Raw genomic sequence first — 25217 nt, forward strand, 5'->3', positions numbered from 1 at the left:
TAGTCGTCATTTGGTATGTTGCAAGGTTTATTTGTAGGAAAGCACAGGAGAGTATTCACTGCACTCATCCTCCGTAAGGAAAGAAGAGGAGCAAAGGAAGTTGTTCAGTGGAGCAACGCATAATCGAGATGAACAGTCAAACTTTTACAGAGCTTAAATCACACTCCTGGGTAGAGCGCTGAGTGAAACAGACGTTCGGTGTCACTTTGTACATTATTACAGAACAAATGCCCTTAGCCATTTACATAAGCCATTAATATAGACAGCCCACAGAAATTAGTTTTTACATTCATAAATATTACAGAAATATTGAAAGAAAAAAAAACCCACAGACATTAGAACATTAGACATGATTTGAGTGAAATTACGGACATCGTCGTGTGAGCAATATACTGTGTGTTATGCTACCAGCTTATAAATCCCAGATTCTCGGGTAAACACTGTGGAAGGCTACATTGTCGGAGCTGAAATGACATGAAAGAAAAGAATACTGATAAAGTGACATCCCTTGTTCTTTTACTTTGAACTACTGTGTGCTACTTTCCTGGTTCATTACAAAAAAATGATATAATACATGTAAATTCATAGTTAAGGTAAATTTAGTCAATTGTGAGAACATGTGAAATTTTAGAAAACAATCATACAAACAAGACAGTCACGGTTATAGTGGACGGTTAGAGTGGACAATCAGAGGAACGTGTCATACGTCAATGACAGTATCTGATTGGATTTGCTTCATTTTGACAGCTTCTTGTGTTGACCATTCTTTTAATTTTACTTTGCAAACAATTTGATGTTGGTCTGTTATAATGCATGCTAAAATGCCATAACAGAATGATAAGACAATATCATGAATTCCCCAAAATAAAACATTATTTATGAGACAAGACTGGTCACTTAAGTAGATGTAACAAAAAATAATCAAAATAAGAACTAGATTTGACCACTGGTAAACTGACATTTAATACCGTTAAAACCCAAAGGAACAACGATAAAATGTACCCGTGGAAGTAAACCGATGAGTATAAATCAAATACAGAATGAAGTACCTGCCCAGCTGAACAACAAGTAAAACCCCATTAACTTGTCAGAACACTCAGCTGTTCGTTTCACTCAATTCTGCAGGAATGGATCGGGGAGTTGATACACAATCAACGCCTTAATGGGTGCGCTGAAGCTTTTTCACATTCAGCTGGGATTTGTAACGACCAGCCTGACAGCATGACGTGTGTGTCATGTATCAGTAAAGCACAGGAGACCCCCAGGTTAGCCAAATGTAAAGGACTGGAATGTTAAGGCCCACAATGTAACCCACAAGGCAATCGCACATTTACAGGGATGACCTTATTATTCATAACCTCCAAGGAGTTATCAAGAAATGACATTTTAATTGGTACCTGATGAAAACACTCAATGTGAATAGTACACACAAAAAAAGTTAAAAATCTACTAGAAAAATTAACACCTTGAAGGAAGGAGATGTGCTTCACACAATATATTATCAACATTAGTACAACCAGTACCGTTCCTGAATGAAGAAAATCTGACTGTATCTTGCTTGTTTTATGTAATACATCAGAGGAAATAAAGAATAATGCCAGACTCACTAACACACTCAGTGGTAAACAATGCGTGCCATAATACCTCGTACCGAATACTCACAGTCAGAGCTGTAGGATTAAAGCTCAAAATTCCCTTACTGTCGAAGACAAACATGACAGTCGTCCTTTTAGTGCAGCAATGACTTAAATTCCCTTGTACCTCAAATCTAACTGATGTTAGTTATTCCATGTAATATTTGCCTGGAACAGGAGCACTTATTACAGACACAGTCTGTTTCAAGAAACTACATTAGCTCTCCAACAACTGCTAATATATCAGCTAAAAAGATGGTTTCATGTCGTAGTCAGTTCCTCTAAAACTCTGGAAAATCAACCTGACAGAAAGCTGATCACTGTATGAAAGGTAGTGTGCTCTTTAGGAAAGCACTAGTTTGATCTCCTCATCCATTATAGATTTTAAATTGACATATTTGGATTAAAGCAAACACTTTGTAAATGCATTGTGTGATGCATCTTCTGCATAGGCAAAGACAAGGTTTAAGCTGAGTAAAAATGCTTTGTGCAATAGTTCTGAAAGCAGATCGAGCACAAGAGATGAATGTGTCTGTTACAGTATGCCTATACTCTGGTGATAGCAATAATCCAACAATCCAGACATCAGCTGAAGTCTTGATAACACCCATCTTATTACAGCTGTTTCTTATCCACATTATCTTCAGGGGACACTTCAGTCAGTACCTTGTACGTACAGTACATGTACCATAACGATCGCTGAGCGGCTTCTGAAGCTACCGAAGATAGGCTCCAGCCGGCAATATTAGGGAAACATGGATTCACACACGTGCGATCAGCAGCAAGACACACGAGAGGTTTTGCGGTTGCCATGCAGATCTATGGTACTACTCAGCAGTGCATGGTCGATCTGGTCCTCTCCAGCTAGAACCTCCCTGACAGCCGCCTCAAATGCTGCTGTGACATTAGTGTCATCTTTAGCACTGGTCTCAAAGTAAGGACAGCAGCCGTTCTCTTCGCACCAGGCCCGCGCTTCATCCTCTCCTACCGCCCTCTGCTCCATGTCTACCTTGTTCCCGAGCACTACGAAAGGAAATCGCTCAGGGTCTTTGACATCGGAGTAAAACATGAACTCCTTCTTCCAGCAGCAAAGGTTCTGAAAACTCTGCAGGTCGTTCACGGCAAACGTGAGCAAGCAGCAGTCGGCGCCTCGGTAGAAAGGTGTGCGCAATGACTTAAAGCGCTCCTGACCCGCCGTATCCCAGATCTGAAGGGTGACCAGACGCCCGTCCACCTCCAGGTCCCGATTGAGGAACTCCACTCCGATGGTGTGGAAGGACTGGGAGTCAAAACGGTCTGTGACATAGCGATTCATCAAGGAGGACTTGCCCACTCCACCATCTCCCAGCAGGATAACTTTCAGCAGCAGGCTCTTACCACTCATCGTGCTTCCTCCCACCCAGCTAGGCCTTCTTGGCTGGGTTGCAGGCCGCAGAGGGAAGACCAGGGTCTACTTAACCTATAAAAAGGAAAAAACATGGAAAAGTGGATACTTACAAGAGAATCAAACACACCAGGAGTGAACAAAAGGAAATGAGAGAGACCGACTTCTCGAAAAATAACCACATCTGCGTTTTATGGGGATCCCCTGCTGCTAATAATAAGAAAATGACATCTGCGTTCAATTGAAAATGAGGAAGGGAAACTAGTATAACAGGCGGGTAATGGTTGACTAAGGTCAGGGACAGATAGAAGGGGGTAAAGGGCTGACATGCCTGCCAAAGGTATCTGTTTACAGGTTTAGTGCATGACACAGTAATACTCGGGACATGAATCATGCTGAATTGAACATGCGCCAACCACAGCATAATATTTCCCTGAGAGATGAATATTTAGGGAGTTTGTTTTGATAAATACCACGCCTCTACAACATGGGAGTAAAGACCATAAGCCGACTCTGGAAGCGACCATTGCACTTGCGCAAACCACAAACATGCTTGTCATCAGAAGAAAGAAAAAAAGTCTGACTAAACTCTGGTTTATCATGAACACGAGAGGAAGTGTTTCGGAGCTCAAGTGGGCCAGTAAACGAGACCAGTAACAGCTCTTTAAAAAGTAATTAGTGTAGGTAAGCAAGCTTGATAGAGAAGTAGCCAAAGCTAGCCGGCTACTGTGGCGGCTTGTTGACATTCAGTGCTGCGCAGGCTAACCTGTTAGCCTCAGTCTCTGAGCGACTTAAAATAACGCCCCAACAGCGCTGTAAGTAACAGGAGCCGCCATGACAGAAGTATGGGCCCTCTACAACTGGATGCATGTGTTATAAATGTGTATTTCAGCTCACCCTGCTCCTGGCAGTTGATATTACGCGGTCTGCCCTGCTCCCCTACATTTGACTGAGATTGAGTATAGTGACGTGCAGCTCACAGCGCGGAGTGCCGCGCGCGCGGTCCTAAAGCCCGCCATTAACGGGTCAGGTGTGGTCATTGATCACATGACAACTGAAAGTGTTCCAAATACATTTGAGTACATTTATTTTCTAAAGGTTGAAATATGGTTTCAGAACAACGATGCCTCAAATATTTACACATACGTATACGTCTTAAAGCGAGCTAAAAAAAAAAAGAAGAAGAAAAAAAGACTTTTGGTTGGCTGACAAAGTTGCTATGGAGTCCATAGCAACCATTTATTTGGCATCTACGTCATTCAGAATGAAAAAAGAATGTTGAAAAAATGTGGAAGGAACTCTGAAAATGTGTGTTCAATCATGTAAATGTACTTTTAAGAAATACTTGTGAAAACTTCTCAATGTTTTGTTTTTTTTAACTATTATTTTATTTTTTTACCTGCATCCATTTCCATAGTCGTCAACAACCTTTTCGATGAATACAACCATTGGATGAACAAGACTTTCTATATTAACAGATTTAAACTATTTAGAAAACTAGTTTAACTGTATCAATATCACCAGTTTAACACCTTGTCAAAACCAAGTTGAGGAAAAGTTTTATTTGTGTAAAAACAAGCATTCTTTTCTTTAAATAAATATTCTGCTTTTTGTTCATCATACTTTTCAGGAAAAGAAATCTCATTTTCAAAAAGCACTTTACAGCAATCTATGGTATATTTCATATTTTTGTGAAGATGGTAAATGTTCCCCTATGGGCAGATTAATCTGAAGACAACCACATGCATCATTCTCCACAGCCAAGATTAAACAGCAAAGTGAACCAACAAGGATAAAAACTATTTCATGGATTTATAATAGTATTGCTCCAGTCTACCATTGCATGTCATTGTTTCGTATGTGTGAGTTACTATTTAGAAATATTCTATACTTTTTTAAGGGAAAACGTCCTCCAAGCCTGTGGTGCAAAGTACAAGTATATGAATAAGACAAAAAAATCTAATTGAACTATAACTATAATGAAAAAATCTATAAATATACATACAAGGGAGCCACGACAACTTTAAGTAGGGTATGCAGTAAAAAGAACAAGCATGACAGCAAACAAACTTTCCCAAAATATCAGCTCTGGAAGCATATTTTGTTTAATCGTCATGTCCTACAGGAAATGTATTGTTTCTTTTAAAATAATAATTGCTCATTAGTTGACAGGCCCTTTGAAAGTAGAGGTGAAAATGTCAAACATGAGCACTGTTGTGAAGCTGTTTGCAGACGCAGTGTGAGGTTCTCTTCTTTGCCTGCAGGGGCGCTGGCGCACAGACCTCAGAGCAATAAGAAGAGAAGTGGCGCAGTAGAAGAAGAGCTCAGCTGTTTTCATCCCGTTGTCAACTTGTCTCGTTTCCAAGATGTTTTGACATTTATGCTAAACTTTAAGCTTAAAAAAAGGCGCCTTCATGTGTTTGCTGCAGATAACATGGTAGGAAACTGTGCTGGGGAAGCTGCATGATCTTCAATATGCTGACGAGTTTGACGATTGCATGTTAGTCAGTGAGCAACTACAATGTATGAGACTGTTTACTTCAGTATGTCTGTGTCTGTGTCCTCCGTGCAGATGGCAGGTAGAAGCAGGCTGCTGCCATGTGTGTGTCTCGGTCTCTTCGCGGTCCTGTGTTGGGTCTGGGTCTCCTTCGCCTCCTTTCCCGATGACCAGCTGTACTCGGAGGCCCTGGACGCGATGGACCGAGCAGCCTTCCAGCCGCAGAGTGCCCTGTCGGACATGGAGTTCGGCTCGGTGATCTCTTCATACCGAGGACCCGGGAACACTGACCGCCGCAGCAACAAGGAGCTGCCCATCCTGCTGTGGTGGAGTGCGGGGCTCTTCCCTCACTTCCCCGGGGACAGTGAGCGCATTGACTGCGCCACGTCTTCCTGCCTGGTCACCAGCAACCGCAAGGTACCACAAATACGCCTAAAGTTCTGTCCTGAAAGTCTTTTGGAATGAATAGCATGAGGATGTATTGGCATATTAATAATGATTGCCCTGTGAAGTTTTTTTTCTTCTTCCACTAATCCTGAGTTTGATCTTGAAAGGTCCAGCTGTACAAACGCACAGCATCCATCATCTTTTATGGGACAGACTTCCGGGCATATGAGGCACCGCTCCCTCGTCTTCAGCACCAGACCTGGGCTCTGTTCCACGAAGAGTCACCCATGAATAACTACGTCCTGTCTCACGGGCCAGGAATCCGACTGTTCAATTATACTGCCACATTTCGCAGGGAGTCGGACTATCCCCTGACCCTGCAGTGGCTGCCCACCCTGGAGTACCTGCTCCATCCTGTGGCTGTGTCCCTGAAGGAGAAGAACCAGCTGAGGGGCGAGGGAATGGCTCCTGTTCTCTACATGCAGTCTCACTGTGATGTGCCATCAGACAGAGACCGATATGTCCGGGAACTCATGAAGTACATCCAGGTACTGTAAAGAAGGTTTATTTCTCAGATCATTAACTATCGTGAACAGGGTTTTTTGTTTGTGACAATATTCTGCTTAACCAAACAAACTAGTGCTGATACAGAATCGTCTTTTCGTCCATCCTGTATATATCGCTTCTATCTTGCATCGATCATGCTGGAGACGATCCCAGCTAACTGGAAACGCCCTGGACCGATCGCTTGTCCATGACAGATCAAACATGGAGACGGACAATCTCACTCATATACATTCACAGAACTTAGGTGCAGTTTTTGTGTCTCCATTAACCTCACATGCATGTTTGAAGACTGTGGAAGGAAACCTATGCAGAAGCGAGGAGAACATGCAAACTCCATGCAGAAAGGCCGTGGCCGGCATTTGAACCCATAACCTTTTTGTTGTTCAATGAATGGCAATACACCAGTTCTTCGAGCAACAAACAATCCTTCATTTTGCCCAAAGTGCAATACTACGACTGAGTCCACAAACATTTCAAGTTGCAGCAGTGAAGAAAAGATGAGAGATGATTACTGTGTTGGTGGGGGTCACAACCCTGCCCCATGACAGAAAACCCAGTTATCATGGGTGTACCCTGGTTTTTGAGAGCTGTAATGAGCTCCAATTAAAAGTTGTATAGAAGATAAATCATATATATATATATATATTTATATCAGTTTAAGGAAAAACTTCATTTATAGTCGTACTTTAGAAATATTTGGAGAACAGAATGTATTCCTCTTGGTCAAATCAGTACACTCATTATACTTTGCACAAGTTTCTGTTTTTCCTAATTTGCAAATGCTCTTTTGTCATGTTGTCACCTTTGACAAGAGTAGTATTAAATTTGGTGGCATGCAATTAATTGTATCCCCATTTTCTGGCCTCAGAGAGTTTGTCTTGTATTAGAGCACGTTAAAATGTGTCATTTTGAATCTTGTCAGTTCAGCACAGCCACCATGTCCTCTCCCTTCAGCAATCTCCCTCAGACCAAGAATAGTTTTGAGCTGCACTTCAGCTTTTACATTCTCTTTTACATCTCCACTCACACATTACATAGTATGTTAACACAATTAGTTTATAGTTGCAATTGTCCCAATACATCCAGTAGCTCCCTGTGAATATAACCCTCTATAAAACTGCAGTGAATTTGAAGTGTAAGAATTCAGTCGGGATTTGTTTTCTTTCATTTATGAAGACCGTAACAGTCTTCACCTTTGTCTCATAATCATTTCCCCCTCTGACACACAATTCTTCTCTCCATAGGTGGACTCTTACGGGAAATGCTTGAACAACAAACCTCTGCCCGAGCATCTCCAGGACACGGCCACCGCCACTGGCGAGGAACCCAAATTCATGAATTTCGTTGCCCGCTACAAGTTCCACCTGGCACTGGAGAATGGCCTGTGTCCAGACTACATGACAGAGAAGCTGTGGCGGCCGCTCCATCAGGGCTGTGTGCCTGTTTATCGGGGCTCCCCGGTGGTGACAGACTGGATGCCCAATGATCACACTGCAATCGTCATCGATGACTTCCCCTCCCCGAAAGCCCTCGCCAACTTTCTCAAACATCTGGATGAAAATGACGACGAATACGTGAAATATTTAGAGTTTAAAAACCACAGGCACATAACCAACACTCAATTGTTGGAGGCGCTGGAGACTCGTGAGTGGGGGGTCAATGACATGAGTAAACCCAACTACTTGAATGGATTTGAATGTTACGTGTGCGACCGTGAGAATGCGCGATTAGCAGCAGAACGTGCATATAAGAAATCCCCAGAGAAGAGCCCGCCACCTCAGCCTAAAATAGCCACTAACTCTCACATGGGATGCCCCCTGCCCAGTCCAGGGTACGGAGATGTTCAAGGCCTGGCTGCAGATGATGGGTGAGTTAAGTGTTGATCCGCTCTGTCAGGTGTAAAAAGCCATCATTTGTCTGTACTTTTTAATGCGAGTAACAATGTCCCGAGGGGAGGGAAATCAGTCTCTTTTAATAGTCTAATTAAGTATCCTCACTGACGAGCCTAATTTGTTTGTATATCTGTCCACAGATGGTTGCAAATATGGCCTCAGGATTACTGGCAGAGCCTCGACCAAGCAGAGGGCCTGGAGTCTCTGATAAGACGTAACGAGTCAGACCCTTCACTGCTGTGGAAGCACATGCAAAACATTGCTGTGAGCAGAGCTCGAGGAAAACACTGACACAGGCCTTGCCGGAGAAGATGGAGTGCGTCCAGGATTAGAGGGGGTGTCCCAACTGTGTCCCCCGCCTCTCTTTAAATGAAAAAATGAAGCAGACTTTTTCATATTTTTGCACCTGAGCCAAAACCCCTTTTAGCCTTTTAAGTAGTTCAGTTTAGCAGATTTTAGTCTTCTGTTCAGCTGACGTGACGCTTTTGTCTTTATCTCAAGTTCAGCTATGGGATGGAAATAATGTTTTATAGTGTTATATGCTAATATTTTCACCTTTTATTACCATAACTGAAGTGCCATCATTACTTTTACTCTACCTTGCATTGTTGGCGTTAACTGCATACAGAACCGTTGTTCCGGAGCGGCACTCTCTCGTGGGAGGCGGACTTTCATTGGACTGGGGAAGAGCCAAAAGGCTTGTCCTCTGCACTGACGGAGCTCTGCCTAACTGTGTGTGAAGACCATCGAAACAATGGCCAGTGAACTGCATTAGCTTCCTCACAGCTACTCGGCAGGTAGTTGATGACCATTAGCCAAACTCCAATTCATGTACCAAACCTTTTTATAAGTGACTATGCAAAAAAAAAAAAGAACATCCCAAAAAATAGTATTTCATTCAGGAACGAAGAGGCAAATATAAAGTGAAGCTTTACTTCCCAGAGAGAAATTGTCACTGCTTTTGTAAAGTAGTTCTCAGGAACAGCTCACCCCTTCATTTCATAGTAGTATGTGCAATAACTTTCAATCATGTTTTTTAAGAACATTTAATTACTTGGGACTCCATGATAATATTGTACCCACAAGAACATCAATTTTGTATTGGACATTTTTATTGCAAGATAATGTAAGTTACTTTTTATACTGTTAAAGCATTGCACGTGCCAACGCTATTTTGTAACGAGAATAACACAAGAAGTAAACATTTTGTAACAAAGTCATTTTCTTGTTGCTGCGATGATTATAATAATGTACCCCACTTGCCAGTAATAGTCCGATCACACTTCTGTGCATAACACAGCATGTTAGACATGTCCTTCATAGTAAACCAAGAAATAAAAACAACATAGGCTTGTACAACAAGTTAAAACATTAGAGATGAAACCCAACGCAAGCATCAACATAAAGTAATCACATTCACTATAATGGTCTCTTTGATCATCTTTAACTATATTACTCCTACGTTCAAATCACATACAGTCCAAACTTTGTGATGGACCAGTTCTCACTTTATATGCTAATAAGCACAAAGGAAAGAGAATGAGGATAAGAGGCTGCTGAAGAGCTCCCGCAATCAGACTTTGGAGTAGCAGCTCTCGCAGTGGACTTTCCCGCCATGTATGAACATGCTGTGGAGAAGGTCTCCCATAGGCTTACTACACACGCCGCACTGAAAAACAGCAAAAATGTCATCAGGAAATGCAATTATAAGCAGAGGGAGGGAAAAAAAATTACAGTCAAGACTTTCACTCCTTTAAATTCTGCAATATTTTTTTAATCTTTTTTCATAAATCCAGAGTGTAGTATAGAAATCGGCTGGTGCTTTGAAAACACAATTAACTGGCTAAAGTTTCTATGCTTGGACTGGCAATGTGCAACAGCCAAACATTTCTTTGAAGTTATTATAAATATTAAATGAATCATTTGGTATTTTGAGAATTGTGCTCGGTGACTGTGTTCGCGGAGAGTTGGCTAAAAAGACAGACACCCCTCTTTTATCATCTATGTCTGAAGATGCAACTCGTAAGTTGGAAATCTGGCTTCATCCACAGGCAAGAAAAATGAGCCAGAAACTCCCAGAGCTCACTAATTAACACATTACCAGGCGACAGCGAGAGACGCGGGGAAGTTTCCTATTGGCTGCACAAACAAAGTGAGACGTAATGTGTTTAATATTTGTATCATTAGGCTGCAGAGCTGATAACAGAGTTGAATACTGGAGTGGGTTTGCTCTCTTTGTTAATATCAAAATAAATGTGAGGAGTAATATCAACCTGCTCATACAACCCAATGCAAAAAAACAAACAAAAAAAAAATGCAGTGAAAGCCTAAGATGAGCAGTGTTTCTTTCCTGAGAAAAATCTCCACTGACAAAAGGATTACCTTGAAGCAGGCGGGGTGGCAGTTGACACCGAGGTGCTCAATGGTGAGCTTGGAGTCGTCGCCCACCTGCTGTCCACAGTACGTACAGGTGGATGACAGCGGGGCCCTGAGGAGACGCAGCCATTCAAAGGAGTTAGTCTGACCGCTGACTCGGGAGCAGCCCTGGTTCAGCTGCAGCTCTCGCTGGTTAATAATGGCCTGTGATCTTTTCAGTCCCACATGAGGGACTGTTAACAAGTGTGAGTAATCCGTTTGATGTCTCCATGCTTAGTTTTCGTAATCAGTAAGCTCGGTAGACGTTGTGCTCTGCCGCTTATACATATTTGGTCAGGATGAGGGGAAACGAGGACGGGGCAGAAAGGGCGCGCGGCAGCTTTAAAACAGGTCGGGGAAATTGTGTTGTTGCCTGGACTGAGAGGAGGTGCAGGTGGTGAAATGGTGAGCACCGCCACCTCGAGGTCTCAGGTTTGTGTCCAGGTTGGGGGGGGGCCTTTCTGTGTGCAGTTTGTCTGTTGTTCTTGTGCATGTGTGTGTGTGACTGCCTCTGTCTAGTGTGATCGGCTCCAGTCCTCCGTGAAGTTAGGTAAAGCAGTATAGAGGATGTGTGGATGGTAGAATGCATCAAGAGCTATTCAAAATAGTCAAATACGGTATGTGAAAAGCAAGTGGGAAACGTTGACAGAAGATAAGGTGACAGGTAAAGTGGCCGTGCAGAAAAGGGTTGAAATTTAAGCAGCTGAAATGTCAAGCCACGTGCGAACACTAAGTGAAGAATCGGTAGCGAAAGAGAAAAAGAAAAGAAAAATGCACAAACTGATTGAAATGTCACTCAGAGTATAAGTGGTAAATCGGGCTGGAAGTGTCAATGGTGCAAAGATATTCAGGTTTATAAACCGAGAGATGTCGTGTGACACATTTGAACTGTAAAAGCTGAAATCAGCGGCAGCAATTTGTGTAGGAACAATGGCTCAGATGTTGAACTTAATCGTTTGAAAGGTTTCAAGTGTCATTAAAAGCATGAAGGGGAGTTCAGAATAATATCAGAACACATTTGACATTTCTGCGTTGGAAGTAGCTGGAATAGCATTAGAAAAAGAAAGACATGAAAGCGGGTGAAAGAGAAAGAGGCTGGGGTGAAACAGTATTAGAGGTTGTGGAATTACCTGGAGTAGGAAGGGCTGCTGTACCCGTAATTGAGGGAGCTCGAAGTCAGATAATCTGATTCACTGGGGGAAACAAGAGCATCAATGAGATCAAAGTTGGGAAGGGATGGTTAGCAGCTTCTGTTTGTTTATATTCACTTATTTTTTTTCTTCCTACCTATCGAGTCCGTCCCTCGAGTTAAGCGAAGACATCTCTGTTGTGTTGACGTACTCTTTCACATACACGAACCCCCTAAAGCAGATAAACAAGGCCAAGTAGACAGTGAGTTAACATGCATGATTAAATAAGGTATTCGCTGACACTTTCATCTATTTTTCCAATTCGTAAAGTCACTCACTTCTTGGTTTCGGGCTCTGGTGTTGGGGCGCGCGGCTCCTCCTGTATCACAGTCCTGGAATATCTTTCATATCTGGAGATAGAGCACAGCGGCGTTAGCCTCATCTCTCAGTCCCTGACGACAGCAGTTTGATGGGTTATACAGACGGACGCTGCATCTGTCAAATGTAACTCAGGAGATAATCACTTCCTGCCATTGCTTGTTAATGGCATGCTGTTTAACGGGCTGTGATTTGACAAAAGGACATTTCTAATACACGTCGTTAATTTGGCATCTGGAGGCTGATAATTAGAGAGAAGGAAATGAGGGCAAATTGAAAGACAATGGGAGAGAAGATTTTGTCATTTAACTTCAGCGACAGAGTTGGATCAGGACTTTGTGTAACTGAGCGTCGTATGGGAATTGGCAGGTAACTTCACATCTGGAGATGAGCGTTAAACAGATATGGCTGCGTTCCCTCCTGGTCTGCCCCAAATCTCTCGCCGTCTTACTTTGGCAGTGTGGTACGAAGGAACAAAAGCTGATCTTGTCGGTGAAAATATCAAACAAACCCGCTTGAACTATATATTAGGTTGTGTGTATTTGATTTTCAAGACATACATTTCACTTTATGAATTGCATAAAAATCCTTTCCAGGGACTGGTACAGGAATATCACAATATCACACACACACAAAAGGATATTGTCGTGTTTTGCCACCTGCTATCAATGTATGATTTAAGTACTTGTATAAAGGAAGGTCAGCTTTGTTGTGTATCTAATGCTACAGGCCACGTGTGAGCAACTCACACCTACATCACCAGTTTTCAGGAATCATTTAATTATTATTTTTACAGGTGACAGGTGATTGAAACCACATTTGAAGCAAATATCAATTGAAACAACTCTGCAATAACCATGTTATCAGCATATATTAACCCTCAATAATTAAAGTTTCTCATGTAGATGACTTTATTAATATGTTTTACTATTGTAAATCCACTAACACAAATATTTGCATCATATAATTATGACGAAGGGTATACAAAGTTTGGTGAGGATGAGCCCTCCCAGAGTTTGAACTGTTTTGAGAATCCTGATCTCAAAAAAATGAAAAACAATAATCATGCTGTGAAAAGATGTCACTCATCCTCAGAGTTGACCTGCTGCAACCCCTCTGAAGCTCTCTGGCGCCCCCCAGAGGAGGCCCAGCCCACACATTGAAAACCATTGCTCCAGATGACATCTGGATGAAAGCTTCTGCACTCTTAAAGAATAAAATCTTCAGCGAAGAAGTTTTTTTTTTTTTTTTTTTTTTTTTTTAGAAAAGCTAGAAAATCAACAGACCAAAGAAGAGAAAATAACACTCTGGAGAACGAATTCTTGCATTATGCTGTTTGACGTAAATAAGATCATAAACTTACCGATCCATAACCGGCTCTGGCTCGCTGTGCATCTCCCTGGAAAGCAAAGAAAACTGTATTAGAGTTTTATTGTAGACAACAGCAGTCAATAAGCTGGACCCAGTCCAGCAAAATTCTGCTGCTTGTATAAGTGTATGAAGCTGATCTTTCTGACTCACAGCTCCACCAGGGTTGACTTTTATTGACCAGGTGTGGTCTGTTTTCTATTGTCATTGAGCATTGGCTCACGCCAAGCCCTCCCACATGCATTGTAAAAGCAAACACCACCTGCATTCCTCGTGTGCTTTCTCTGTAAATCTCTCTAATCTCCCCACTTTCTGATCACACTGTAAGATGGGAGTTTTAAGAATTTCAAAAGATTTTTCCAACCTGATAGTGGTGATTGTGGTGACTGTGTGTGACTCCCCGAGGCTGCAAAACAGAATACAGCCCTGCATTACAATGAGTCAAGCAGAACGCGAATAAATGACAATATTGGAGTCAAAAATAAATAAATAAAGAACAAGCTCAGAAAGTTGATTATTCTCACACTGGGTCGTGAGGATTTTTTAGATGATATATAGTTCCCTTTTAATTAAATGGTTGACAGCCACCGAATTTTACGGCACTATAGTCACAGCCAACAAAAGTAGCTTTGAAAAATGTGCTTTTTTGTGCATTTCATGAGGTTTGAATATACCTCTTATCGACTTTCTGCTCATCCTCTTCTGTAGTAGATGTATAGACGGTAGGTGATGTCCATCTGTCCCATGGGGAGTCATTCTCAGAGGACCTTGAACACAACATACATAAATAGCATGAAACAGTGACAAATCCAGTCTGTAAATTGTGGTTTAAAAAAAAAAAAGGCTTGAGGGTGGTCTGTTTACCACGGTTGAAACAGAAAGTTGTAACGAATATATATCTGGCCTATTTTCATCAGCACCACTGCACAATGCCTTCTGGCTGAGTGGGTAGATACTGGAAGAAGCCTTCATAGTAGTGAAAGGGAAAGAGGCTGTTGGAATAAAAGGAGCCAACGTGCACCCAGAGATTTGAATAAAAAAAGAGATGGCTTACTTTCTCTCGAACTTGATCATTGTCTGAGAATTCTCAACTTGGCCTTTTTCCTCTTGGCTGAAAGGGGACATACAGTGAAAGGCTTTTAGCACGTAATGGACATGGATGCACACAGCTGTGGGTGAATAGAGCACAGTGCGGCTTAATGTGTCGAAGTGTAAGCGTGAAAAAAAAAAGAAGAAGAAGTGTGTCATCACCTCTCGCCTGTGCTGCCCTGCAGAGGTGTGCTGGTCTCCAACGTGCGTGTCCATGACCGGTGAGTGCTGATGCTGAGAGAGCCGACGTGGAGGATGAGAGGTCAGTCAGATCAAGCGCATGAGACAAAAGTTACGCCTGCAGGTTTAAGAAGCCGATATCTGCAGTGCCGCGCCTTTGGTTCCTCCTATTCACAGACTCATCATACTGTTGCACTCCAGACTGTTTCATACCGTGTTGTGCCAGTGTCGATGGGGATGATGTCGTCTGCGAGGGATTCCAATGCATTACCGCTCATCCTGTTAAACATACAAAACAAATAAGACACGAGAAGGAAAAACACAACATTGCAATGAAAAAAGAGCCAACGTCTTCTCCACTATATTTCATGCAGTGACTGACTCCGATTAGATCAGGGAGTCGAACTCACTTCAGTTCAGAGGCCATATATTGACCAATGTGACCATCATTTTGACCGAACCAGTGAAAAGGTTATAGCAAAAACCTGTCGCATGTCAGATTTCTGAAGTGTTGAGCTGCTATTTTGCCTGGAAATGAACAGCTGGTTTTCTCTGCTGCATCTCTGATCAACCGATGACAAACAGTGTCACTATTTGATGTTCCGTTGTGGGTGCCAGTAGATGTGGATATATACACAGATTAAAAGCCAAGATGAGTAAAACCATGCTATATAAACACGTCTATTTGATCAGATCGGCTGATTGGACGATACCCGTGACACATATAAACCAACACATCAGTGTGATCATTTTATTCATTATTTATGTGAAGAAGCCTGAGAAGGAATTCAGTCATACTGACAGAATAGTAATCATCTGAATGCGGCAAGTGTTGCATTATGTTCTCTACTCCTGTGGAAACAGTGGCCCCATGCACAAATGAGGAATTACTTTTACATGGCAATTTATTTCTTTGTAATTTTTTTACACTTTTCAAGGTCAATCTGCAGACCGGATTGAACTCTCTTGCAGGCTGGTTTTGGCCCACTGGCACCATGTGTGCCAATTCTGGATGATATGCAATAGAGATAACCCTCAGATATTTAATATAAATGAAATAAAATAAAATAAAATATAACCACGAAAACAACATGAAAAATGATGCATTATTATTAAATTAAATTTTTCAGCTTTTTTGTTTCATTACTCATATATTCTTTACCTTGATCAAGTGTCAAAATAATTTCCAATAACTTTTATATTTGTTCAGATTTTAAGGCTGTAGAACTGTCAAAAAAAATGTGCAGTGGGTAGGTGTTTCTGCTCTTTTTTAAAGATAACTTTCAAAATCTGTTAATTCTTGCTTTGGACTACGTACATATGCAAGACACCTAAATGAATCTTCTCTTTGAATAGAAGACATACTGGGGGCGTAAAGCTCTTTTTTTCTGATTTCTGGTAGTTTTTGAATTTTCTAAATATCATAGATTATCCGAGTGCTACAGTTTAGAAGTGTGCAGGCCGAATCCTAACAGCCGTGTTTTCCCCACCTTGGTTTCTGGTACTCTGTAGAAGATTCTCTAAAAAAAACACACAAAAAACCCCATTAAAAAAAATTTGCATATCAGTGGGATGGACTGCAGCCACAGTGATGTACATCTTGCATAATAAGCATTTAGGAATAAGTATATTCATTGTATTAGCTCATGAGTAAAGTGGTATAGTAATGAAGACATTATCCACTAACATAGTAACATCAGTACGACAAACAGGTTACCGTGTATGAAAAAAAAAAATTGCATTAGCATTCCTCTACCTGTTGATGGAAATACTGGAGAGGGGCTGGAGCAGGTCAGAGGAGCTGCAATAGAGGAAAGTGGCTCATAATCAGAGACTGTTGCATTATGCATGCTGAGATTCTATCTGGCTGGCTGGAAAACAGTCACAGCTCCAAACCAATATGATTACCTGTTAGGGGATGTGGTCCCTATCGGATATGGATCAAACGGATCAGCCGAGCTGAAAAACAATTTCACACTGATTTCACTCTCAATTGTCAGCATGGCCCATCTTGTGTCGGAGGAATTCTGATCACATTGACTCATAATGGAAAGATTTAATGCAGTTTGAATGGTAAACAGAAACACAGAGGGACCCGGGGCCAAACTCAATCAAAATCAGAATCTGGATGTCTTCCACAAAGGAACAGACTTTTCTACTGCCATAAAGCCGAAATGTGTACATATTACGTTCTCTTATCACCTCAAATGAACCCTGATCACAATCTACATTATTCACTCGTCCTAATGTAGTAATGTGGAGAGAGGATGCAAGATATATCTTCACTTATAAACACTTTCATCTGTGAGGCAGATGGCAGTAAATACTGTACCTCCACTCAGTGACTGTGGTTCTCACACGTGAACTCCAGGGATCTGCATTGTCCTCTTGGCTGCCAAGTGGCAGATAGAAAAGTAAAGATTGTTATACGGTACGGGTGAATGGCAGGAAGAGAAAAGAGGGCAAGTAAAGGTTAGAGTGGTTGTTCTCATACACTATTTACAAAGACGGTCCATTAGGAAAGCTTGAAATCCACTGAGCTATTTAACGAGCATGAAAACCATCTGAATATAGTATAAAATCTGCATGTGTGTGTGTGTGTGTGTGTGTGTGTGTGTGTGTGTGTGTGTGTGTGTGTGTGTGTGTGTGTGTGTGTGTGTGTGTGTGTGTGTGTGTGTGTGTGTGTATGTGTGTGTGTGTGTAGTCACACTTATTGTCAGTAATGATCACAGTGTCGGTCGTTATAGTGACTGTCTCCGCAGGGCTGGAGGGCAGCGTAGTCACATGCAGACTTAGTATAAATCATTATAAGGCATATCTGAATACAGCCCGTTTCTTAGAAGGAACAGCTCTGCACAGATAGATAATTGTTTAAGAGCAGCTTGTCATCTCCCTCTACCTTTGTGTTTCCTTGGCTGTCTCATCTGTCTGCTTCTCGTCCTCACGCTGCATGCTGAGGCTGGTGGAGACAAAACAAAGCCGCAATACTAATCAGCACAGAACATTCTCTTCTATTTCTAGTCGCGCTGCAGATGAAACGTGGCTTTCCCTCTCATCACCAATCTAAGACTTTGTTTCCGTGAGCATGGGAGCATGGGTTGGAATAGAAATCTGGGAGAAGAGGAGCCCCGATGTGTGGATCAAAGTGACGTGGATGGGGATTTTTGGGAACCTTACAATTCTGGCCCCTTCGTTCAAAAATGAATGGCAACCAAGACAGACATTCGAGCAGAGGTCATCCACAAGTCGGTCGCGGTCTCACCTGCGAGCCTCTGAGTTGACCACAGTGATTTTATCAGCCAGGAGATCCAGTGTGCCGCTGGTCTTTTGTGGGGTTGACTCACTAAAGACATCAAACACATAAAAGTCAAATACAGAACAGTTTTCCGAGGCAAGCTCTCTTGAAACTGTATGACTCAGGTAAGGTAATTTAAGGTGATATTCTGTCTTTCCACTGACAAGAGAACTATTGATTTTTTCCAGCCACTTGAGAAGGAATAATCCTCCATATAACTGTGTTTTATAAGTTTGGGTGGGAAAGAGCTGCTCCTGTACCTGTGCAGCTCACTAAGCAGCTCCTGACTCCAGCGTCCCGGGCTGGTGGGAACAGGCACTGCCGGCTCCTCCTTCTCCTCTTCAAGACTGCAGAGGAGGAAAGGAGGAAGAGAAGTTGGTGAGCAAAGCAGAGACTCTCAGGGCTGCTTTCAGGCGTGGAGCTGGCCAGATCACTGGAAGGCCAACAGTGCCACCTCGTGGATTGACATTCAAGAAATTCCTAATTTGAGGGCTTCTTATCTATAAAAGTGAGAAATAATTAATTTTAAACAAACCCGGCGGGATCAGTGTCGGAATCTTCAGACACCCCTTCACATTCGCCGTTTACTGAGTTGTCTTCAGATCTGACTGAGTCGGTGTCTGTGTCTTTGTCATCGTATTTGTAATGCTCCTCAGCGTCATCTGAATCTTCATCATCGTCCTCTTCAGCCCTTGAGAAAGAAAATGAGGAGGGAGAGTCTATATCATCAAAGATTTCTTTTCAGTTTTAAGAGAAGCCTGTCAAAGACCACAGCAACAAGCAAAGCACAACTATTGTAAAACTAGCAAATGATTCAACGCACAGGAAATGGAGATGTGAACTACTTTGTGATCATTTTTGAAGAGAAGACAATGGCAGCTGGGTGCCGTTTGCCTTGTTATGACATGAATGAGGAAGCTGTGGGTTTCGTACCTGTCCTCCGTGGTGTCCTTTGAGCCTACTTCTTCCTTTGAGAGAGCTGACTCATCATTCCTAATGCTGGAGGGAAAATAAACTTTGTTATCAGATGCCACATTGTTAAGAACAACATATATTCGTGCCAGGATTTGTCTTGTTTTTGTTTTGTTTTTTAATTAGTTCATGCTGCATTAATTTTTCACGTGAAAATACCTGGAGGATTTTGTGTCAAAAGAAATAAGGGTGTCGGACAAGGCAGTGAGTGTGTCACTACTGGAGCTGTGAAAAAAAAAGAGAGAGAGATGGATGACAAACGTGAAATTCCAGGTCAGCTTTCAGTCGCTCAAGTGAAAGAATGAGAGCAAACATACCACAGACATGCACAAAGGAAATCGCATTGAACCATTTTAAACTTTTTGAAAATTTTCTCATAAAACTAAAAGAGGAAAGTGTTTTTAAATTGAAAAGAAGAAGAAATATCTAATCTTATCAGTGAAATAAAATAGGAATCTGACCTTGGTTTTGGAGATGGATTCCATTCAGCTGCAGGTTTAGGCTCATATTTAGACTCTGTGTTCACTGTGATTGCAGTTGTGGTCGACAATGGCGTGCGTGCCACTGGGGTAGGTGATAATGGGGTCGGTGACATTGGGGTGCGTGCCACCGGTGTAGATGATAATGGGGTCGGTGACATTGGGGTGCGTCCCACTGGGGTAGGTGATATTGGGGTAGGTGCCACCGGGGTCGGTGATATTGGGGTAGGTGCCACTGGCGTAGGTGATATTGGGCTGCGTGCCACTGGGGTAGGTGCCACCGGGGTCGGTGATATTGGGGTATGTGCCACTGGCGTACGTGATATTGGGCTGCGTGCCACCGGGGTCGATGATATTGGGGTAGGTGCCACTGGCATAGGTGCCACCGGGGTCGGTGATATTGGGGTCGGTGCCACTGGCGTAGGTGATATTGGGCTGCGTGCCACTGGGGTAGGTGCCACCGGGGTCGGTGATATTGGGGTAGGTGCCACTGGGGCGGGTGCCACAGGGGGCAGAGATGCTGCGGTGGGAGTCACTGTTGGCCGGAGCACTGGCGCTGGTGGTTCCAAATCATCTGAATCATCGGGAGTGGGTTTTGGAGGAGGCCATTTTCGCAATTTTGATGGCAGTATGTTACGGTCAGTCAGTAATTTATCAGCTTCCGTAGAAATGTCTGAAATCTCAGATTCTGGCTTTGAAGAAGCTGCTTGAATACACTCAGTGATCAGTTCAGGGAGGGGGGTGGCGACTTTCGTACACCCAGGTTTCATGTCTTCAAATAGGTCCTTATTGCTCACGGTTGCTGGGGGAGGGGCTTCATGAGCGGGGACTGGCGTGACCGCGGATACCTTGGGCGCGATCGGCTCATTTGCAGTCATGTCGACAACTGTCTTGACACTGGTGTTGACTCTGTAAACGACACAAACATAATGAACCAAACTGAAGGGACAGAAATGTTTCATGGGAAAAAATAACATTAACATGGCACGGAACTAACGTTTTCCACGGGCTGGGCTCAGGCACGGAGGCAACAGATTTGACGGGGACAACGGGGGATGGTTGCACGGCGCTGACAGGTTTCTCATCTTCATCAGTAATATCCACCCTGCACATGAGCATATAGACATGCATGAGCACAGGTGTGAATGAAACAGACACATAAATATTCACATACACACACACACACACACACACACACGGGGTTAGTCTTGTTTTTGCTTCAGGGTTACAAGAAGCACTCACCTTGTAGCCACAAATGACACAGTGTTGTTGACCACTGTTGTGTCAGGTGGTTGAGATCTGAAGATATTCAGCACAGAGAAGTGTCTCCATGAATTCTCAAATTTATGATGGCAAAAAGCACATCTTTGTAACGTGAGGGAGGTTTACGAAACACGTGGCTCACTTCACAGAGACGGGTTGAAAGATGTGATCGGCATTAGAAGAGCGACATCAAGACATACGTACTCAAACTTCTTAGCCGCAGAAAGCACATAAGAGCTCGGCCTCGCCGAGGATTTCTTCAGAACATTACTGGCGGCCTCCGTCCTGCAGAATGATTCACTATGATGTTAATGTAATCTCTTTACTGGATGTGCGAGTTGAGATTGCGAGGGGAAATCTTACCGTTTCTCCTGCTCCTCGGAGCTCAGCTGGCTCCCCTGGTTCTCTGAAGTGGGCCTCACAGTGTGCGGCGCTCTGAGAAACAGAAGCACAAACATACACCTCGTGAAAATACATTCGCACTCGACTGCCAGCAGTTAACGGGCAAACCTGATTTGTGCGCGCTCACATTCTTTTGTAGCTGTCTGAAGGCTTTTTGGTGAATTGTGTTGTTTGGCTGTAATGAGACAAGATTAGATTAATGTGCCCGAGAAAGATCAGTCATCTTGTCATCAACTTATTCAGGAGAGAGACGCTACCTGAAGCCATTAGAAGTAGAAGATGTAACAGACTTGTCTGGTTGAGTGAAGACACCTCTGGAAAGAAATAGACAATTATGAGCAAGTTTTCTTCACTTGTGTATTTCAGTCTAGTTTACATGCAGGGACATTTTACAGTGCTCACCCATACACATGTGCTTTTGTAAGCTTTAACCAGATGATAAAACGTTTAATATAATTAGTTATAAAGGTTACTGTTGTACTGCAGCAATATTTGTTGGAGTAGAATAAACCTTCAGGTATGTATGCACAATGACAGAGTGAGAGATAAAGAAATACAGTATAGAAAGAAGTAGGCAGATCATAATTCTGAACATGATCTTACAATACATTATTCAGTAAGCAATGTCAACAAAAGTTCATTGAAACATATTTTATATCAGATTTTCACTGTAAGTAACTGCAATTAGGATGGACAACCCTTCAACTTCTCAGAAGAGCAAATGGAACAAAAAAAGTTAATTGTTACAGAGATACTTCAGTTCAGTACAGTTACAGTGACAGGTTAGAGAGTTACCACAGAAAAGAAACATTTATTGGTCATTGAATTAGTGATGACAGTAAATCCAATGCTCAAATTTTTCATATTGGTCAGCATTTTAGATCACAAAAGAGGATTAAACCAGAACACGTGAGAAGGGGTTAGATCAAAACTATTGCTGTGATCTTGAAGCCGTGTTAATCACTTCTGCTGTGTCTCACCTGGTCCTGTATCCTGTTGTTGGCGCTCTATATGCAAGACAGAGACTCATTAGCAGCACAGAATGTGTGTGGAAGTGGTTAGATGTGTGAGATTCACATTCAAATAAATGAAATAAATAAAAACCTGTGTTTACCTTTCAGTTCCAGGCTTTGTGGGTATGGCTGGTGGGGTGGATTTAACGGGTGAAGTAACAGGACTGGTCCCAACAGGGGCTCCATTCAAACGACGGGCTCTCATTTCTGCCAACCTGTGCAAACGCAGTCAAGACTTGGTTTTCGTCCCTTCATGTGAAGCACAATGAATCATTTGATCATGACCTGGCTGTAAGAGGGGGTTTACCATGGTTTCTCCTCCTGGGGATCGTCCTCAGTGTCTCTGGCAGTCTTGCACCAGCTGCCATCTCCTTTCAGCTTGGTCCGGACTTGGGTGGAACGAACCACAGTTTCTCTGTCTGCCACTAAAGCGCAAACACATGCATCTCAACATACCCACACGGCATTGGGGTTATAATACACTCAGTAGGCTGCATCATAATGGCAACCTAATCAGTGTCTGCTTGATAGCATGCAAGATATACAATCCCCTTTGGGCTGCCGCACGCTATATAATCCACCTCTTGTATTTGGCATTTAATCATGCCAGTGACAATTTAGAGTCATCACCCAGGCGCAGAGGCGTGATACCACCTCGGCTTTTATTAAGAGGAAATACGTCATTGCATATTCAGAAGAGATCAGTCACACTGCTCACCAATTGGCTTCGACATGGCCGTGATGAGTCTTCTGCCCTGTTTCTGCTCAGCTTCCCGTCACAGAGTCGCCTGAAAAATATATCGAAGAGCCACAACTTGTTAAAAGAAATTGCACAATCCTAAAGGCAATTTGGAATTTTTGCTGAACTCTCGAAAGGTTTTTCTTTCCCGCACATCGTCCCCTCCCAAAAAAAGGAACATGTGCTTTGTCAAGCATTCCTCATTCTCATCCTTTAAAAATGCAGATCATCCTGTCTGACCACTTTCCAAAAAATACTGCTTTTGCCTCAATATGAATGTACACACACTTGACACAGTTGGTGTGGATACAATGACGCACTGTATCGCTTGCCATGAAATAAAAACTCCCTTTTTTTTTCGCTTTTCCAAATGAGGTGACAACCTCTGTTACTTATGGTAAATAATGAACCGCTCACAGGCAAGCCCACTTCCTCCAGGGATCATGGGAATAAAAGGGAAACATTAATGACAAAGTGACGGCAGTTCCCTTATCTGAAAAAAAGCACGGATTACAGGTTACGCAAAACAGCGGAGGGCTGCCAAAAGTCAGAATGCAAATAGAAGTTCAACCACTCATGGGACTGAGAATTCACTGTTACCAGAGCTAGTGGAGCATTATATCTCTGGGGTGATATTGTCTTCAATATTAGTGACAGAACAAACTCACTGAGGGCACAGGAAGCATACTTATCCAGGGTTTGGCACAACAGTCTACATGAGATAAATGATTAATGTGAGGCGATGCCGTTTACGCCAAACTCTGGGGACGTCAGTCAACCATCCCGACAAGCAACGATGACAGAAACACCCAGACAAATGTGAAGGCAAACAGTGATAATCGCCGCTCGGCACAAACAGGTCATACAACTACAGGGATCAGTTTTAAACATCTCAAGTGCATGAAAAGTTATTTGCTGAATTAACATGGCCTACCTGTTATCCCTTTATATTCAGAAGAGCAATGTCCTGGTGGCGGAAGGTCTGTGACAGTGTGTCCCACTGAGTGTGGCAGGTGTGAACACAGGCAGAGCCTTTTTCTGTCTGACAGGTGTCTCAGCCTCTGTGCCAGCGAACAGGTACGGGCGTGATCACTAACAAGCCCAGCCAGTCAAGGGAGGTTGATATGGGGTGGAGCAGCTTGTGTTTGTCTATGTGTGTGTGTGTGTGTGTGTGTGTGTGTGATGGAAGTTGCTAAGAACTCGTTTTTGTTGACTACATGTGTGCCTCTCTTCTTTTTTCTTTTTTTTAATGAGGAGCCAGCAAGCACATACCTGTCGTACAGGTGGCTGACAATCAAACCTTCAACCCGAGCACAGCAAAGGGAAGAAGGCGACAACAACGAGATGCACAGCATAGCATATATACACTGGCAGCAACAATCTCCTGTGGGAACGCTCATCTCACGCTCACTGGTTAGGAAAACCCAGGAAGCACACACATCATTAAAATAAGATTAACAACAGCAGACAGAGCTCCACTCAGCTAATAAATAGAAACATGGTCCACAGTTGTGTTCAAAAAAAGTACAAAAAACCCAAAACATAAAGGCCAATCTTAAAAGTCTGTGTTCTAATTTTTCTTTTTTTCCCCAATGTCATTTTCTGTGACTTTTAACAAAACTGCACTGCCTTCGGGTCAACTTTCCTTCATAATCAGTCGGGTAAAGGTGAATTACCACACCCACAATAACCCATATTCCAGATAGAAGACCAGAGGAAAGGTTGTTGTAAACATGTGTGCTCAGTGTTCTTGAAGATGTTTCAACAGTTCACATTTGTAAAACACAGAACCGGTCAGGAAAAACTGAGCTCATAAGCAATCTCACACAAACTGTAGGGATGTTGCAGGGTCGTCTCACATGAGAGAAAGGGTGTGAAGACATTTTTTTTAATGTGTCACAGTAAGAAGGAATGTGGAAGAGGAAACCTGCAAGCTTGAGAGCCAAGGTTTTCTTCGGGTGAGCACACTCTGCTGAACGTAAACGCACAGGTCTATAATCGACATGGATCCCTCTCACTCTCTTTCCCTTCAACGGAAAAACCAGTCGGACGGCTTCGCTCAGCCGCTCAGACTGCAGCAGTGAATCATTAGGGCGCTGCTGGCACAGAATTAAATGAGAATGCAAAGTATCC

The 25217-nt window shown here is 42.7% G+C and overlaps 3 protein-coding genes across 5 annotated transcripts; 1 reads left to right on the top strand and 2 right to left on the bottom strand.

The window, feature by feature from the left end:
- Positions 1-2409: 2409 nt before the first annotated feature.
- rab9b (RAB9B, member RAS oncogene family) lies at positions 2410-3959 on the bottom strand (the record flags this gene model as incomplete). Its single annotated transcript, XM_080502568.1, has 2 exons — positions 3916-3959; positions 2410-3093 (listed from the first exon to the last, which is right to left on the bottom strand). The coding sequence occupies exon 2, from the start codon at positions 3016-3018 to the stop codon at positions 2410-2412; it is 609 nt and encodes a 202-aa protein (XP_080358694.1). The 5' UTR covers positions 3019-3093; positions 3916-3959.
- Positions 3960-5321: 1362 nt separating this feature from the next.
- Positions 5322-8655, top strand: pofut4 (protein O-fucosyltransferase 4). Its single transcript, XM_080502205.1, has 5 exons — positions 5322-5455; positions 5591-5932; positions 6070-6450; positions 7714-8336; positions 8502-8655. The coding sequence occupies exons 1-5, from the start codon at positions 5399-5401 to the stop codon at positions 8650-8652; spliced, it is 1554 nt and encodes a 517-aa protein (XP_080358331.1). The 5' UTR covers positions 5322-5398; the 3' UTR covers positions 8653-8655.
- Positions 8656-8671: 16 nt separating this feature from the next.
- znf185 (zinc finger protein 185 with LIM domain) lies at positions 8672-24123 on the bottom strand. Of its 3 annotated transcripts, XM_080502201.1 has the most exons (33): positions 24019-24123; positions 23064-23133; positions 22653-22770; positions 22447-22560; positions 22313-22339; positions 21590-21646; positions 21460-21507; positions 21294-21365; positions 21135-21215; positions 20910-20966; positions 20665-20772; positions 19650-20576; positions 19348-19413; positions 19150-19215; positions 18752-18907; positions 18477-18563; positions 18184-18264; positions 17821-17880; positions 17254-17313; positions 16830-16880; positions 16678-16722; positions 16412-16441; positions 15135-15200; positions 14904-14975; positions 14707-14763; positions 14327-14419; positions 14017-14058; positions 13648-13683; positions 12245-12316; positions 12064-12138; positions 11907-11969; positions 10744-10849; positions 8672-10030 (listed from the first exon to the last, which is right to left on the bottom strand). In XM_080502201.1, the coding sequence occupies exons 2-33, from the start codon at positions 23077-23079 to the stop codon at positions 9935-9937; spliced, it is 3105 nt and encodes a 1034-aa protein (XP_080358327.1). In that variant the 5' UTR covers positions 23080-23133; positions 24019-24123; the 3' UTR covers positions 8672-9934. The 3 variants fall into 3 exon arrangements, with proteins under 3 accessions (XP_080358327.1, XP_080358329.1, XP_080358328.1); XM_080502203.1 differs by lacking the exon at positions 20910-20966 and having other exon boundaries at positions 8673-10030; XM_080502202.1 differs by lacking the exon at positions 22313-22339 and having other exon boundaries at positions 8674-10030.
- Positions 24124-25217: the final 1094 nt, after the last annotated feature.

The sequence above is a fragment of the Blennius ocellaris genome (assembly GCF_963422515.1).
Source record: "Blennius ocellaris genome assembly, chromosome: 9".
Taxonomy (NCBI): domain Eukaryota; kingdom Metazoa; phylum Chordata; class Actinopteri; order Blenniiformes; family Blenniidae; genus Blennius; species Blennius ocellaris.